General features: G+C 38.5%; 1 protein-coding gene across 3 annotated transcripts in view; it reads right to left on the bottom strand.

The window, feature by feature from the left end:
- The window catches only part of Serpinb12 (serpin family B member 12), a 25,880-nt gene that overhangs the window by 6,754 nt on the left and 2,196 nt on the right, over positions 1–16,930 (bottom strand). The window contains exons 1-5 of one of the 3 annotated variants that reach the window (XM_021199010.1): positions 14,136–14,183; positions 5,771–5,956; positions 3,065–3,196; positions 2,650–2,787; positions 1,556–1,673 (exon numbers count right to left, since the gene is read on the bottom strand). In XM_021199010.1, coding sequence (XP_021054669.1) covers positions 1,556–1,673; positions 2,650–2,787; positions 3,065–3,196; positions 5,771–5,938 — 556 coding nt within the window. In that variant the 5' untranslated portion in view covers positions 5,939–5,956; positions 14,136–14,183. Of the gene's footprint in view, positions 1–1,555; positions 1,674–2,649; positions 2,788–2,984; positions 2,988–3,064; positions 3,197–5,770; positions 5,957–14,135; positions 14,184–16,930 lie in introns of those variants that run through there. The other 2 variants (XM_021199009.1, XM_021199011.2) reach the window with 2 other exon arrangements.

The raw sequence follows: 16,930 nt of genomic DNA, 5'->3' as shown, positions 1-16,930 counted from the left end.
AAAAAAAAAAAAAAAAAAAAGATGGAAAATGACTGAAAAGAGAGTTTAGGTCTCTCCCTGATTGGCTGAGTTCAGAAACAACTTTCAAATGAAGAGACAGACTCTGATTTAACATATTTATTATTGGAATTTGGTGAGTAAAAACTGCATTTATACACAGCCATAAATAAAAATGAAACTATGCTATTTGTAGCAACTTGGTTGGAAGTGGGCATCCTCAAGGTAGGCAAATAAGCCAGATGCAGAGAGAGAAATAGCCCAGGTCTCCGCTCCTATCAGGATTCCACACTTGGCTGTATAAAACACTACAGGGGAAGACTGCCCACAAGGGGGTAGAGGGCTCTCAAGACAGAATGGATGGACAAACAAGAGTGGGTAATGGGAAAGTAACATAAAATATTGCCTGTTTTCTCTCATCTAGAGAATCAGAAGTCACACAGAGGAAAGGATATAAAAGCAGCTGGAGGACTGACTATTTCAGAAGGAAAGAGGCCAGGCTGGGGAGGTAGGTGGGCAAATACAAGCAAATGACAACGATCGTGTGTGTGTGTGTGTGTGTGTGTGTGTGTGTGTGTGTGTGTGTGTGTGTTTGTGATCTATGTGTATTATACATATATAAATACATCAAAATGTCATTATAAAAAACATTTTGTACATTACATTGAAAAATGCATTTAAATCATTTTCCTGTCTTACACTCTCTAGTTTCCCTTCATTCTTAATTCATCATTAAAATAATGCTAAAGGCATATATGCATGGGTAGATTCTTTTATGTCGATATATTTCTATATTAATTCCAAGTACATATACATTATTATGTATGCTACTGTAGCTTTCAACATTATAATTCTATAATTTTAATGTTTTATATTATTTTTGTTACATGAGAGATGATATAAGTAAAAGTAGAGTCTCATTAATTTGAATATGACAAATGACTTTAATTTTAAATGGATATTTTATAGAAAAGATGAGCTTTGGTCCTATGGACAAAGAAACATTCAGTACTGCAAGCATTCGTGTTTCTAAAAAAGATAATGATTCATTCACAGCATTCAAAGGAAACCCCATAAAAGAAGCACCAGAGTACTGAAACATGGCTGAAAAAGTCATGGGCTGGCGAGATGGCTCAGAGGTAAAGTCACTTGCTAAGAAGCCTGACAGCATGAGCTGAATCCTAATGTCTCTAGGAGGAGAGAACCGGCTCCTGCAAGTATTCCTCTGACATCCACATGTCAAGCACATGCCCACATGGGTACACACATACACATACAATAAGTAAATAAATGTAATTGCAAAAAATCCTTTAAAATAAGAGATCCTAAGAGAAAAAAAAAAAAGAAAATCAGAAACCAATGATAAAAGTGCCTAGGTAGCCCCCATCCTGAACACACCCTGTCTCATCTGATGCTGGTCAAAAGGAGTTCTGAGCATGCACCACGTGTGCAAACAGTAGACTGCAGAAGAAGAGCAAGTTGTGAGCATAGGGGGAGGGGCACGGCTTTTCTTTGGAATGGAAAGGTATGCCAGCCTCATTGCTCAGACCTTTCTTACCTTGGCTCTGACTTTCAACCCAGAAGTTAATCTCTTGTCTTGATTTCTCAGAATCCTTCTGGAAATCTACACTTTCAACTGTCGTGTGGTAAAATTCAGTTACGTCATCAGAGTATTCCTGTTCAATTTAAACACATGGGAAAGAGCATGACAAAATCATATGGAGATGCTGGTCAGTAAGATGAGGTGTGGACCAAGAGACTCCGGAAAAGAAACTCTGGGCCATCTAACATAAGCGGACTGGCCACCTTAGTAGTCCCAGACTTTCAGTTTGGGTGATGACAAAGCTTCATGAAGACCATATTAATTCCATTTTGAATATAATTATAATTACTTCAACATTCAAACAAAACTTTAAAATGGTTTAGATGGGTATTTTAAGTAAATAATACATTACCAAGACATTGATTTGTAAACTTTTTAATAAATTTAATTACATGTATGGATTTATAAAATCCTAGATATATAATCTGATATGTAAGATTCAAACCTGGTAAAGAAACTTACTGTGATGTAAAGTAGTGTCTTTGTTTTCCTGACTCACACCAGCTGTGTCACATCTGCCTCTATTCCTAATCCTCAAGCTTACTGACAGTATGACTCTTTCTTGAGAGGAAAATCCTAACTGGAGCATACCCTGCTTCAGATAATAGCTGCTTATCCATAGAAACAAAGCCTATGGCTTTGGGCTTCCAATAGTATATCTTTTGGGAGCACCATGTACCTTCAGCAAAACACTGTTCCCATGGGAACCACCTGATCAAAGCACCATGGGGATCATAGAGCGATACCTTTCTGTCTTACTAGGCACACAAGACACAAAAGATGACTATCACACACCTCGATTGGAAAAGACAGTCACATGGGTCCCTTAATAAGCTCACTCATGTGCCAATGGTCTATGAATTACATGACCCTTTCTATCGATGCTGTGCCATTTATAAGTGGCTTCCTAAGCCCAAGGTGAAAACTGTATGGAAGGAGACAGAAGTGTGGGACGTTGGAAGGAGGTCACAGATATTTACTAGTCAATAGCCCCATAGACTCACTTATTTACAGAGCATGCTCTGTGGTCACCTTGCCCTGATACTCACTGGGCAGATTGGGAATTCCTGCTCTCCATAGAGTCTGTTGGCCATACTGAGAGTGTAATAAGATTTGTCTCTGTCTATTCTGGAGAGAAGTTTCCCAAAGTGGCAGCCAAGCAAATGATGCTCATTTGTAGATTCACCCTAACAAAAGAAGAAACAAATGGTTTCATAACAATTGGGAAGTTAAGCACCACTAAAGTTTTAAAGGAGCAATACAGAGCTATGGAGATGTCACTGTCCTGTGTTAACAGGTTTGGGGATGCAGAGAAGAATAGGGCACTGCTGAAAAGGTGTAGGCAGAAAGGAATTGCAGATCATATGCAATTACTGTTTGTGACAGCCTGCACCTACTATTCAGAGTAAGCGCAGCAGAGGCAGAGTGAGCAATTAGCATAGAAGGGAGTTTTCAGATACTCACCTGCTGACCCTGAGAAGCTGATGTTTGTTTCTGCCCTTCCAGAGAGCTGTCTGAAGCTTTGCTTTCGCTTTGTGCACAGGAGTCACTGGGTTCTCTGTGTTCATCCTTAGAAAGTTCATTGAAATGTAATACCTGTATGATAATGACAAGGGGAGGGCCTTTCAGAGAATATATGAAGTCAACAAAATAATCAATGATAATTTGCAGAAATGGCACTCGCTGAATATTGCCCTCATCCTCTGAATACATTTAAGACCAGAGATGTGCTCAGTTGCTAGCCAAGTGTTCACAAAGCCCTGAGTTCTATCCCTGGTCACTCCTCCAACTCAGTGGATTAGAAGTTCCAGATTATCCCCAGCTTCATAAAAAGTTTGAGGTCAGCTCATGCTGCACAACACCTTTCCCAGACACAAAACAGAAAGAAAAGGTAAAAGCTAGAATAAATATAGCCAAACCAAGGAAAGGAAGGAATTTAAGAGCTATGGGCCATTGACAACCTATATTTAGTCATGCCCACTCTTGATTGATTGTAAGTATAAAAATGCACATAAGGTCTTGAGGATACAATGAAAGATAATGTAAAATATCTGAAAAAATACATATTGATTATGTATTGATAAGATACTATGGCAATGTTGAATTATCTTAAACTTATTAAACTTATCTTTGTCTTTCAAAATTTTTATGTAACTCCTTAAAGTATTTTAAGATCATATGTGGCTTGAGTTATACTGTGTTGGACAACACTGATCTGGCTTTCAGGTCAGTCAGGGAAGTGAACATGACAACTGCTCAGTATCTCAGAGGAAGTGAAGAAGGAGAGGCATACCCCACACAGCTTCAGATCCAGGTATTGGCAAGTGGCCACCAACTGCATAGGGAAAGAACACCAATCACTCCGAGAAGATGCTTAACTCCTTTCTACAGCTAAGTGTTACTTGTGGAACAAGAAGTAACATACAGCAGGTATAAGTAGATGCAAGAGCATAATAACCCAGAATAATTCAGCCTTCACTTGTGACTCCAACTCCTCTATGTTCAGGAACAGCAGCCTCATTGATACCAACCTTTGTGCTGTGTGTTAGAGCCAAGGAGATGCAAGGCTGGCCTTACTCAGAAGGGTCTTGTCATGTATACCCACTTTTCTTACAGCTATTTATTTGATGCCTACCCTAGGCTGTTGTTGCTGTAGGACAAAATCTCTCTGAGACCATGAAGTAATACAGAGAGTATAAAAATAATATACATAGTACTTTGTTACTGTGTGTATAATGATTGGAAGTGATCTGTGGATGAAAGTAACTAGGCTAGCCAGGCAGTGGTGGCGCATGCCTTTAATCCCAACACTTGGGAGGCAGAGGCAGGNGGATTTCTGGGTTCGAGGCCAGCCTGATCTACAAAGTGAGTTCCAGGACAGCCAGGGCTACACAGAGAAACCCTGTCTCAGAAAAACAAACAAACAAACAAACAAAGTAACTAGGCTGTTTTATGGGGTTGGGAGCTTGGATGATTAGAGTGAGCCTTTTGAAGTTTGGAAACATTGATGAAGGAAAAAGTAAACCAAACAATTAGGTATCTGAGAGTGGTAGTTCAAACCAAATGGCCCCCATGAGCTCACATGTTTGAGTACCTGACCCCTTGTTAGTGGAACTGTTTTGAAAGGATAAGGATGGGTGGCCTTTTAGAGGCAGTGTGTCACTAGTTGGGAGATCTGAGGTTTCAAGATTTGCACTCTTCCAGGTGTGCTCTCTCTGCCTCCTGTCTGTTAATCATGATATGCCTCTCAGCTGTTCCTGCTGTCATGCCTTTGCTCTGCTTTCATGGACCCCAACCCTCTGAAACTGTAAGCCCAGTCAAATGGTTGCTTTCATACATTGCTGTGTTCACAGTGTTTTGTCAAAGCAGTAGAAAAGTAACTAACACTTTGAGGAATGACACACAAGACAAAGGAACCCAAACAGAGGCCCCAAATTAAGACTCAATTTCCAAGGGACCCAAGTGACAACTGTGACCGGCTAGAGATAGGGGAAGGAAGGTAAGAGACAGAGACATAGGTATGGAGATTCACATGCCTAGATCTTCAGGCCAATATAAGGACTTGGGTTTCTATTTTGAGCCTAATGAGAAGTCTTGGTTTTACTGAATCTTAAAAGTTTGATTTCTGTCTTAAGGATTCTCAGGCATGAGTGTTAGGAGCATACAGCCAATAGGAGTAACTTAGGATGCTGCCAGAGAAGTAAGAAGAAATGGTGGAGCTGAGAATTCAGAGAGTCCAATGTGATTCAGGAGGCTTATCAAAGGGAAAGCCAATGGAGTTTTCTGAGCAGTGAAATTCACACATCTAAGGGTAAATATCTAGGCTCTAATTCACTTCTAGTTAATGGGAGGAGCAAGAGAAGAAGCATACTCCCACTGAAGGGTACTAACAATATTGTTATTAATAATTGTAGAGGGAAAGAGTGACAGAAATTTGACTCTTGTGAAGAGGTAAAGAAACAAAGATGAACTGGGGAAAAAGCTATCAGGTAGGGATGAAAGGGAGATCCCACAGGAAAGAGGAATGGAAATGTAAATGAAACCTTGGAGCTTTCCAAGCCCAAAAGCTGAGCACAGTGAGCAACTCCAGCTCACTGAGAATCTGATTAGCTTCCTGTGCAGACCCAGATGGAGCACAGGGCCCTATGTGACATCCTTGTCAATACATACCTCATCAATCTGATGTGCACTGTCCCCTCGAGCTCCCAGACGGACCATACCAAAGGCAGCTGAGAGACTCAGAGGGCAGACAAAGATATTTTTATGAGCATCATCTTTGCTAATCTCTTGGAAAAAATCGAAGCAAAATTTGTTATTTGCTGCAGTAAGAGAGTCCATTGTAAAACTGGATACTGTCTGAAAGAAAAAGAAAAAAGTGAATGGAGAAAACAGATAAAAAAAGCAATTCTTATTTTTAATGCCCAAAATACAATAATATACAATTATTCATTGTGTTTCTGTTTAAAAGATTGATTGATTGATTGATTGATTGATTTAATGTGTATGAGTGCACTGTTGCTGTCTTCTGACACACCATAAAAGGGCATCAGATCATGTTGCAGATGGTTGTGAGCCACCATGTGATTGCTGGGAATTGAACTTGAGCAGTCAGTGCTCTTAACCACTGAGCCATCTCTTCAGCCCCATTCAGTGTGTTTCTTAGCAACTGTAATACTTGCCTAGCGAAGGCAAAATAAGGAAAGGAGAAGGAAGAGGAAGGAAGGAGAAGGAAAGGAGGTAGAAAGAAAGAAAGAGAAAAAGAGGAGGATCCAGAAGGAGAAGAAAAGAAAAAAGAGGAAAGAGGAAGAGGAACAAGAGGAGTGTGAAGAAAGCAGATTGGTATGGGGAGGGGAAGAATTGGAAAACTAAAGTCATCAACCTTCCATATAAATAATGAAATTGGTATCTGTATTAATACAGATGGTGTTTTCATTTACGGCCATAACAGAAAACAGTGCCACTAGTGACTAGACCACTAGGCTTAGGAAACAGGAACCTATTATCCCACAGCCTTGAAAGCTAGGAAGCCAGAACTAAGGTATCTACAAAGCTGGTTACTCCTGGGGCTCTCAGCAAAAGGCTGTCCCACGCCCCACCCACTTCTGGTGTTGTAGTCATCTCTGTTCGTCAACTTACAGAGTGTCATTCTAACCTCTGTCCCATCTTCACATGACATGTATACCTTATCCATGTCTGTGCACATACATGTATCCACATTTCTTCTTCCACTGAATCAGGAACCTGAACCATCATGACCTCATCTTATCATGATTACATCTGTAAAGACTGGTTCCAAATAAGGTTGCAGTTGTGAGCACAGAGGGTAGAACAAGTCCTCTCACTCGTGTCAGAACTTCATCCAGGTAAAATAAGGACAAGTCCGACACCAAGTCAGCAGCCAAGAAAACACGGGTCTCTCTCCCCTTTGAGCTGTGTCCTGTTCTGCTTACGCTTCTTCCCTCCATGGTCTGTGACTAAGAAAACATCCAGCAAATTGCTATGTGCCATGTCTTCTATTAATGACCTCTTCATCTTTTGACTAACCATATATAAAATCGAATTTGACATATTTAAGCTACTCATCAATACTGTTCAAGAGGCGACAGAGCTTGAAAGCCACCAACCATGTAGAGGCTGTTGATTTTAATTCCTTTCTGGCAGTCTAACAGCACAGGTAAAACAGTGCCAAACTAGGAGAAATACGTCCCTAATGACAAGTCCTTGACTCAGCCTCACTCCATCCAGAAATACAGACTAGTGTTTAGGTCTCACCCTCCCTCTCAAATGAAGTGGTTTAGTCTTCTCTGCACTTATTGGACCTCGTGTATTTCTAAGACACAAATATAAGCCCTGGTTTGTGTTACCATTGTAAGACACTGAACACAGAGTTAAGCACTGAGACATAGTTAATGTCCTGAAGGGAATGGTGCTCATGGCTCTAACATCTTCCCAGTTTGATAGAAGCTGGCTGTACATATGAAGCACAACCAAATAAGATCCTAGGCAACTTTAAAAAAAAATGTGCCTGCCTCACATGTGTTAAATACTTTACATACAAGAGCTTTAATTCTGGAATTCTGCAAAATGGATCCCATCACTTACATATGACAGAGCAAAGCATTGAAGAAGCAAATCACACATACACTAAGGTTCATATTAACACTGTCACTCTACACTGTTTTAACTACATCAATATCACACACACACACACACACACACACACACACACACACATACCACTGTACACACTGAATGTACTATGGTACATTCACACCCCCTTTAAATGCAAGTCTATAATTATTCTTAAGGGCCTTTTTCTGACAAAATTGTAACAGATTTGTTCTTCCCACTCTAGCTTTGACACTGGGTTTGAGAAAACCTTTTTGTTTTAATACTATATGTGGCTGAGGTGGTCAGCCCTATACCCATGTGTGTACAGGAAACACTAATTGAACTCAGAGAGACATAGATTTGAGAAAGGAACATGGATTTTATTTGAGAGGAGTTCTGGGGGCACAAGGGAAGAATTGGAGGGTGTGAGAGAGGTAGGTATAGTCCAAATGCCTTGTACCTATGTGAACAGTTCTCAGAAAAGATAGTGATACATGTGCCTAATTTTAGAGGTCATTTGAGTTTTTTGTTGTTTTTTTTGTTTTGTTTTGTTTTGTTTTTGTTTTTATTCTGTTTTGTTTGTTTTCACAAGCACTGTCCCCTGAAAAGTGGCATTTCCTTAGATTATATGTGTTCTGAGTATCTCAATAAAGTCAAATTGCCTCAGAAACCATGTTTCTGCTAGGAAATACCTTCACATTCTATATAGTTATTTTTAATTCTGCTTCCATTAGCAATTTTGAAGTAAGTGTAGTAGTGAACTAAGGAAAGGATGCCAATGGCCTGAGTTGAAGGGGATTAGTGATAACTTTTTTTAAAAAAAAAGGCTTGATGCTTTTAAAACCTTGATTTTATTGCCACAGTTGATATAGGTAACATCTCTGTGTGGATGAAGAGGGCAGTGGCCACTCTGGCTGGCTGCTTGCTACTCACAAAGAGGTCAGAGGACACACAGAATGATCGATCCTGGCTGGCAAATGGTAGTGTCAGCCTGGTGAATGCCCACTCTGCAGTTACACCACACCACCTCTGGTCCTCAGGAGGGCTGTTCATCCCCAGCATTAGTGCTCACAGAACTAAAGAAACAAAAGCTTCACTGCTCTAGGAAGAACATGACCGTTCATGTAGACCAACTCCCTTCTTCTCAGAGTAAAACTGCTCTGAGAACAGATGAAGTGCAATGATTTGCACACTACTGTGTGTGAGCGAGGAGAAAAGCCAGGCTGAGACCTCACCGTGCCCAGACCTGCTCCCTATTACAACACTTTGTTTTCTGAGCAATATTTGCACTTGTTTCTAACACTCGTGCTATCTCTTGCTCACACTGTGAATATCCTCACACTCTCTCTACCACTTCTGCAGACAATGGCTAGTGATTTTATGAACTAGTTTCCGTGACTCTCTTGGCCTGGCTGCTCTCATCTCAGCTTCCTTTTCTGAGTATGAGCCTGTTAACATGCCACAGGCTGGCTCACATCCCCTACTGTACTCTGCACGCCTTTAGCACTTCCTTTCAAAGAAGAGTTTGTAACAGAAGATGGCCAGAAGAAAAAAACAGCAGAGTTAATGTCACAGCACTAACAAGATATCAATGTTTGTTCTGCCTGGCTTTACACAGAAGTCTAGAATACAGGAAAAATGAACATGTATTATCTTGATTGAGATGGCATCTGATAGCCAACTTCTTAAGGTCAGTTGGTTGGTTGGTTGGTTGGTCAGTAGGTTGGTTCTATGGTTGATTGGTTAGTTAGTTGGTTAGCTAATTAGGGATGCAGTTTTTATACTTGAAAATAACCTAATTGTTCAATAAATGCTCATAACATTCTTGGACTGGGTTAGATTTTGTAAAAGGATGAACTGAAAGAGATGCAATGTCTGCCTTTGAGAAATACTGACAGAACACATATAGTTCCCAAACAACCCAGTCTGGTATCTAAAGGTGAGAACGGCTACATTTGAGGGTGGGTTTGGGAAACAGTGGTCAGTCTTGGGTAGAAACATTAGTAATTCAACAGACTGACTCCCCAAGCAGAACCATTAGAGTGTTTGCTTAATTCTATAATGTAAATGCACCCACTATGGTAAAGTTTAAACTGCAAAGAGAACATTAGTATTCCCAGATTTGGAAAAGAATGGAATCTGCTGTCATAAAAAGGAGGAATCAGTTCCAGGACACCCTAGGCCCTGAGCATAAGCCTCAGGCATGGATACTTCTAAAAGCTGATCATGTTCCTTATCTAGGTGTGGCTTGCATGGTAAACTTGCATCTTTACACATTCATGTGGATTTAGATATAAAGATAACTTGCATGTATGTGTTTAATTTTAAAATGCATTATAAATATATTATCAAACATGACAGTCTAAGACACTGTCACTTTTTATTTGGTTCAAGGATGATGAGTATTGGAAAACTCAAAAGCAACACCTCACAGTGAAGCTCAGGCTGTTGATGCAAGCAGGGCGTGCTCTCCAAGATCAAAAGGAAGTGCTTCCCTTTTACTTTGGGAAATAGTCACTGTACAAACTGAGATTGTGTAAGTCTAAAGGTGATTGACTGTTAGTGAAGGCTGCCTCTTAAGCTGCAACTTGAAAAACTTGAACTTGATTTGCCCTAGTCATCACTATTCCCAAACACCCCTGAAATAACCTTTTATAGTAGTAAAGTCCCCCTAAAGCCACCTGCTCAATCCATTAGAATTACCCGCACCTATGACAACTTTAGAATACTAGCAACAGTGTACCCAATGTTTTACAAATATTGTCTCTAATTCTAAAACAAACAAACAAACAAAAACAAAAACAAAAACCCCACAGCTTATAAATTTAGAAACTCACACTGTCAAAGAACGTGAATAGTAGTTTGCAAACTGGTCAACTCAGACTGACGCCAAAGTCACTGCCTCACCTTCCACATGCCCTGCCCTCAACAAACACTAGCACCCTAATGCCACATCCTGGATACCCCATCACTCATCTCTGTTATGACAATCCCTGTTACAGACACATGTCCAGTTCGTGTCTCTCACCAAGGCAACTATTTGCACAAAGTGCTCCCAGCCTGGGGAGTCCTTCTTAGGACTTCTTCCTTGCATCTCCTTCCTGCCTACATGTGTCTTAGATCCCAGAGTGTTCTCCTATGACTCCCATAGCCATTGCTCATAATACTGGCCTTTTAAAACTGTTCGTATTGCTCACAGATAGAAATTGAGATACCAAGACTGTAAATGACTTTAACTGAGATTGTCTTGCATGGCTCTTACCTACTAACCCTAAGATCACCTCTTTCTGATCATGGCTATACAGAGATGAGGTAACAGATAACCTTTATTCAGAAAATAAAATAAAAACCCATCTATGTAAACAACAACAAAAAAGAAGCTATCATATTTTGCCAATATTTCCAACTAACTTATAAACTATTTAACCTCTAACAAGATATAAAGAATGTGATAATATCAAATAAATTTGATTCTCAAATTGTTTATCACTGTACAGATCGAAGGATATTGACAATGACAGGTTTGTGCTCATTGTATTCATAACTTCATTGTCTTTGTTTCCCATGTGCTTTGAGGTCTAAAAATTTCAGCGTGCACTGCATATTATGTAAATATTATGTGTGTGCATGTGTCCAAATGTGTGCATTGTATATGTATGTACATGTATATGTATGAGCATATGCCTGTGCATGTATGTGCAAATGTCTGCATGTATGTGTGTTCATTCATGTATGTGTGCATCTCCATGTGTGTGTGCGTGTGTACCTCTGGGTACACACATTGTCTTCATGACTCCTCACTTCAGACCATATCTTACATGTATGTCTGCCCTGTAACTGAATTCATATTTGTCCTTTTACTCTCTGTACAATTCAATGAATATATGCAATTTATAAGCAGATGCCTTAATACTGGTCATTTTTGTTTGTTTTCCACCTTTCACTATTATAAAGCGAACATCTTCATTAGCATAGTCGTTTCCTCTTTCATCTTATTTCCTGGTACTATTTCCTCAGCATGAGATTTCTAGGTCAAATAATGTAAGGGTTTTATCTTTCACTGTAATATCTCAGAGATTCAGATAAAGACACACAAATCATAATCTAGGTTCAGATAATATCACTGTTTGTCATTCTTTATTACTTAAAATATAAAAATGGGGTCAATAAGATGGTTCAGATGGTCAGTGTCCTTGCTGACAAGCCTGAGCACCTGGATTTGATCCTTAGGACCCTAATTGATGCAAGAGAGAACTAACTCCTGTAAGTTGTCCTCTGAGCCTCACTCACACATCATAGCATGGGCATGGGTGCACATACACAATGTAGACACACACATACACACACACACACACACATTAATAGTATTTAAAAGTAAATATACAAAACAATAGTATTGCATTTGATTGATATTCCAGTTATACTTGCTAATGTGAAAATATTTAGTATATATTTTCTCCTACTTAGAGATTGTCTGTTAGTTCTCTTTTCATATTTATCTGTAACTCATCTATTGAAGTCATGAAATATATAGATTGACTTGTAACACTTTATTATATATACATATATGTAATATACATATACATTTATACTCATAATATGTATCACAAAAGCTGAAATTGATTCCTAAAGTGTACTTCTCACTATTGCTATTCTAGAAGTATTTTTACTCTTAATTATTTAAAATTCTTGATTTTTAGTGCTATTTTATCATTTCAAACCTGAAATTATATCTTAAGTAAATTTTTAAAACACATCAATTTCCAGTTTTTATAAAAAAAAAATAAATCTTCCTTGTATAATTTTAGCTGTATCTTGTGTGCTTTTAATTCTTAATGTTTTTCTTTTGTTAATAAAAAGACCTTTTTTTAAAACTTCCTGTTGTTTGGTTTAGTGGAAGGAGTCTGATGATCTACTGTTTTATTGTTTTTCTTTTCCATGGTGCTAGAGGCAGAACCAAGAGCTAACCATGTGCTCTACGATCAGGCTTCATTCACAGCCCTCTTAGATGGTTTAAGGCACCAGTACAAGATCTATCACACCTAGTTTCTGTCTTTCTGACTCCTCTATTCATGCAACACCCTCTTCCACTTGCCACCACCCTCTTCTCAAAGATCAATTAGTCCCCATTTGTACATGATGACCACTACATTAATGTCTCTTCGCTTGTCTTTACTACCCATAAGTAATTGGGTTTTTTTTATATTCAGTATTCACTTCACTTCTAAATACAGTTCCCTTGGGGGTGAACTCAGAGTTCTTATCCATCTTTGTACTTGGTCAGTGGAGAACAGAATGCCAGCACATTGAAGCATTTGGCACATGGGCATGGACTCCTTTGCCTTGTTTCTGTGGTAGAGAGTTCTAATATCTGAAATCTTAGGCAGCATCGTTGAAACATGTTGACATTTGCTGCAGCTGTAATAGGTGGAAGTGTTGCATAGTAGAATCAGCCTTGATTAATATTTTACTAGATTAGAAACAGTTCATGTTTGTTTCCTTTTATGAGGAAAAAAACTGTTAAATTTAAACTGGATAGATGTTCTAACAACTAGAAGATTTTGAATAAAATTATTCTTTCCTGGTTGACAAAATGACTCACAAGATAGCTGCCACTAAGCTTAATGACATGATTCTGATCCCTAAGTACAAGGAAAGCACCAATTTCCACAAGTCATTCTCTAGTCTCCACACATATGCCATGGCACATACATCACAACACACATACACACACACACACACACACACACACACACAAATAAATAAATAAACATATTTTTTTTGTTTAGAAAAATTATTATTTCCTATATACAATAGGAAAAGCTTAATACTACAAAAATTTCTCAGATTTTAAAATTTCTATAATTTTCTCATCTAACAACCCAAGAATAAAACTCCAAGTTTATATAGTCAGATGGAATCAATGGTCAAACCAGGAAATAACAAGCTATAGAAAATAATATCTAAAAATTAGGAAATAGTTATGAAAGATGTTAATCAAAACTGTTCTCCAAGATATGACACAAAAACATATTTAAATTCACATTGTTTAAAATGTAGACATTGCATATCATGCCATTTTATATTTCAGAAATAATGTACTAAAAGGTGAGATATAATCTCAGTGTGAAAATAAAAATATTCAATCAGCCTCATCTTTTAAAGACTTAACCAGGCATAACTCTCTGGCTGGGCAATTGGGGCCTGAGTAGCAGAATGTTATTTTTATATTCTAATGAGTATTGCCAAAGCTATAGAAAAATCCACACCATCATAAAACAAAATACTCTTTTTAAGGACATCTGACTTAACAGATATAAGATATAGGATTGTTTCAATTACATCATTTGGGTTTCTAATATTTAAAATAAACTTCCAGTGTAGTCTTCATTGTTCAAAATGATATAAGCATGCAAGCATTTACCTTCTTGCCTTCAGATTTGCTTCTGTGCCCTGGTCAGAGAAGTTTCAATCCACACCCTGTCAGGAATGGAAATATATCAGCATGGCCCCTCCCATGCTGGCACTTTTCCAGGTACCATGTTGAAATCTAGAGTAGAGTTGTCATTGATTGATTGATTGATTGAAGGGAAATGAAAATGTGACAGGTGTTTCTTAAAGCAAGGTCACATGCCCTATGCTTTCAATTAAATTAAATATTTAACACAATACATTTATATTTTCTTTGCTATTTGTAGTTCTGTCTTTTCATGAATCCCTAAAAATAATATCTGTCCATTACTCTTCACTCCAATGTCAACAGTAAAGAAAAGCAAGGGTCTCGTTTATATTCCATACTCACTATCCTAGACGTCTTACAACTGGTTTTCAATTATTATAAGCTTCTACAACTCATTACATGGGTTTGCAAGGTGTGCTGTTTCTAAAGTGGAGGTATAGTTCTTGCAGTGCTACAAAGGTGGACATGGGGACTGTTATTTAAGTACTTGCTAGAGTAACTGAATGCCTATTGCATGATAAAGATCATAAGAGAATCTGGTAGAGAGCATATGAGGGACAGAGACAGAGAAAAGAAGCTTCTAGAGAAGAACTAGTTGTTAGGAAGCAGAGGCACACATTGGACACGCATCAATATTACTAAGAGGCTCGCTATCTATAATGGCTTCCTCAGCTCTGACCTGCTTACGTATTTATGATGTGTTTACTCAAGAAATTTCAGGGGCTTGGATACCTCCACTTTTATAACACTTTTGTAAAAAGGCTTTCATTTAAAGATATTGGTCAACTGGGGGAAAAGAGTTGAAAACTGAACCAAAGAAAATTCTGATGTTACTTCTACCTCCAAACACTCAAGGACCCTAAAATGCTCTTGCTTGTGAACTGGAAGTGATCTAGAAAAGGCAATAACAAGAAAGAGGTAGCTGTGGAGTGTCCCTGGGAACCAACAGGATGTACAGGATGTAGCAATACATGAGGGTCTGTCTCTTGTTTGGCATTTTCAAGCTTTCTCTCTCTCTCTCTCTCTCTCTCTCTCTCTCTCTCTCTCTCTCTCTCTCTCTCTCTCTCTCTCTCTCTCTCTCTCTCTCTCTCACACACACACACACACACACACACACACACACACACCTTCTGTATTTCTTGTTAGACAACAATATTGTCAGAAATATAAACTGCTAAGATATAGGGAATTTCAAATGAACTGTTTAAAAATGATATTGCTTTTATGGAGAATATAAATTTCTTATCTAATTCACAAATGAAGCAAGTTAAAGTCATCTTTACAGCATAAGATGTCAGTTGGAATTGGCGGCTAAACAGTGAGAATCTTTCTCCTGTCTCACACAGCAGTGAGAGAAAACACGTTGTCTATTAATATTCTCACTTCCTGATCACTTGAAATGTGACTCTGTTTCTTTCTCTACAATTCCAAATACCCACTTAGCTATTGGTAATGATTTGCAGGAAAATGGAAAATTTACCGTGTGATTCCACAAATGTTTCATGCTAACTGATCATTGGCTTCTATGTGAATGTGTTCATCACTGCAGTCTTTTACAAAGATCACTCTTTAACCTTAGAGCAGGATGGCTTCTGGACTAACCTCGTGGATTTGTGATATATTTTCCCTCTTGTTACTGTTGGCTGCTGATATTTCCCTGAGATTCTAAGCACTTCAGCAGATTCAATCCCACTTTATTATCTTTAATCTAGGATTTCACCTATTTATCCTCAAATTAAAAAAAATCTAACAAAAAATATCTGACTACAGATGATGACTATACAAATAAACCTAAGGACATGCGGTGGTATGAGAGTTCCACCAGTGAACACAGAAGCCACAACAAGCTGCAGCTCCATGCTAAAGTCACCTGATGTATTTCCTCCAAAGAGGAAAGGTATATGTTGTGAGCTGTCTGTGGCAAGCATCCTCAGGACATCACACATAAAGTCTCCTCTGAGCAGCTGAAGAAAGTCTGTCTCTAATGTTGGAGACCTCAAGCACAAAAGAATCAATGATATTGAAAGACATGCTAAACGTTTTCCAATTTTTCTAATTGTAATCTTGATTTTAGAATTTGGTGGATACATGTAAAGAAAATACATACTCACTGTCAAGTTATCAAGGAATTAGAAGGAATTTTGGAGGTCAACCAGCCTGAGTATCCTAAACAAGGTGAGGTTAAAAAAAAAAAGAAAGAAAGAAAAAACCAACAGCACCACACCATAAAAAATAGTGCCTGCTTCATCAAGTATGGCTTCCTCCCATTTATGTTACAACTCATCATGAGTTATAAACCAATCAATTAACCTTTTAATGACTAATTGGACTTTTTCTACCTGGAATTAAAAATTCAAAGATGACAAGATGATTCACCAACCAAAGCCTTTGTCAGCTGCTAATACAAAACACCATGATTAAAAGTCTCCTACTCATGACAGCGGTGTGTTCAAGATATTGGTAATAATAAGTCTCGCATCTATATTTTTACCTCAATACCAAGGAAAACAAGAACAAATATCAGAAAAGACATTAATTTAAAATTGGACTTAAAAATACCAATTCTGCTGGGCATGGTGTTGCATGTCTTTGATTTCAGCATTTTAGAAGCAGAGACAGGTGAATCTCTGAGAGTTTGAAGACAACTAAGGCCTGTCTCAAGATGGGGAGATAGGGGCAGAGGGAGAGGGATGGGGTAAAAGAGAGAGGGAGAGAGAGGGGAGGGGGAGAGGGAGAGGGAAGGGAAGGGGAAGAGGGGG

Source organism: Mus pahari, chromosome 5, assembly GCF_900095145.1.
Source record: "Mus pahari chromosome 5, PAHARI_EIJ_v1.1, whole genome shotgun sequence".
NCBI classification, from domain to species: domain Eukaryota; kingdom Metazoa; phylum Chordata; class Mammalia; order Rodentia; family Muridae; genus Mus; species Mus pahari.
The sequence above is the reverse complement of the archived record's forward strand: the minus strand, read 5'-3'. Positions and strand labels throughout refer to the sequence as shown.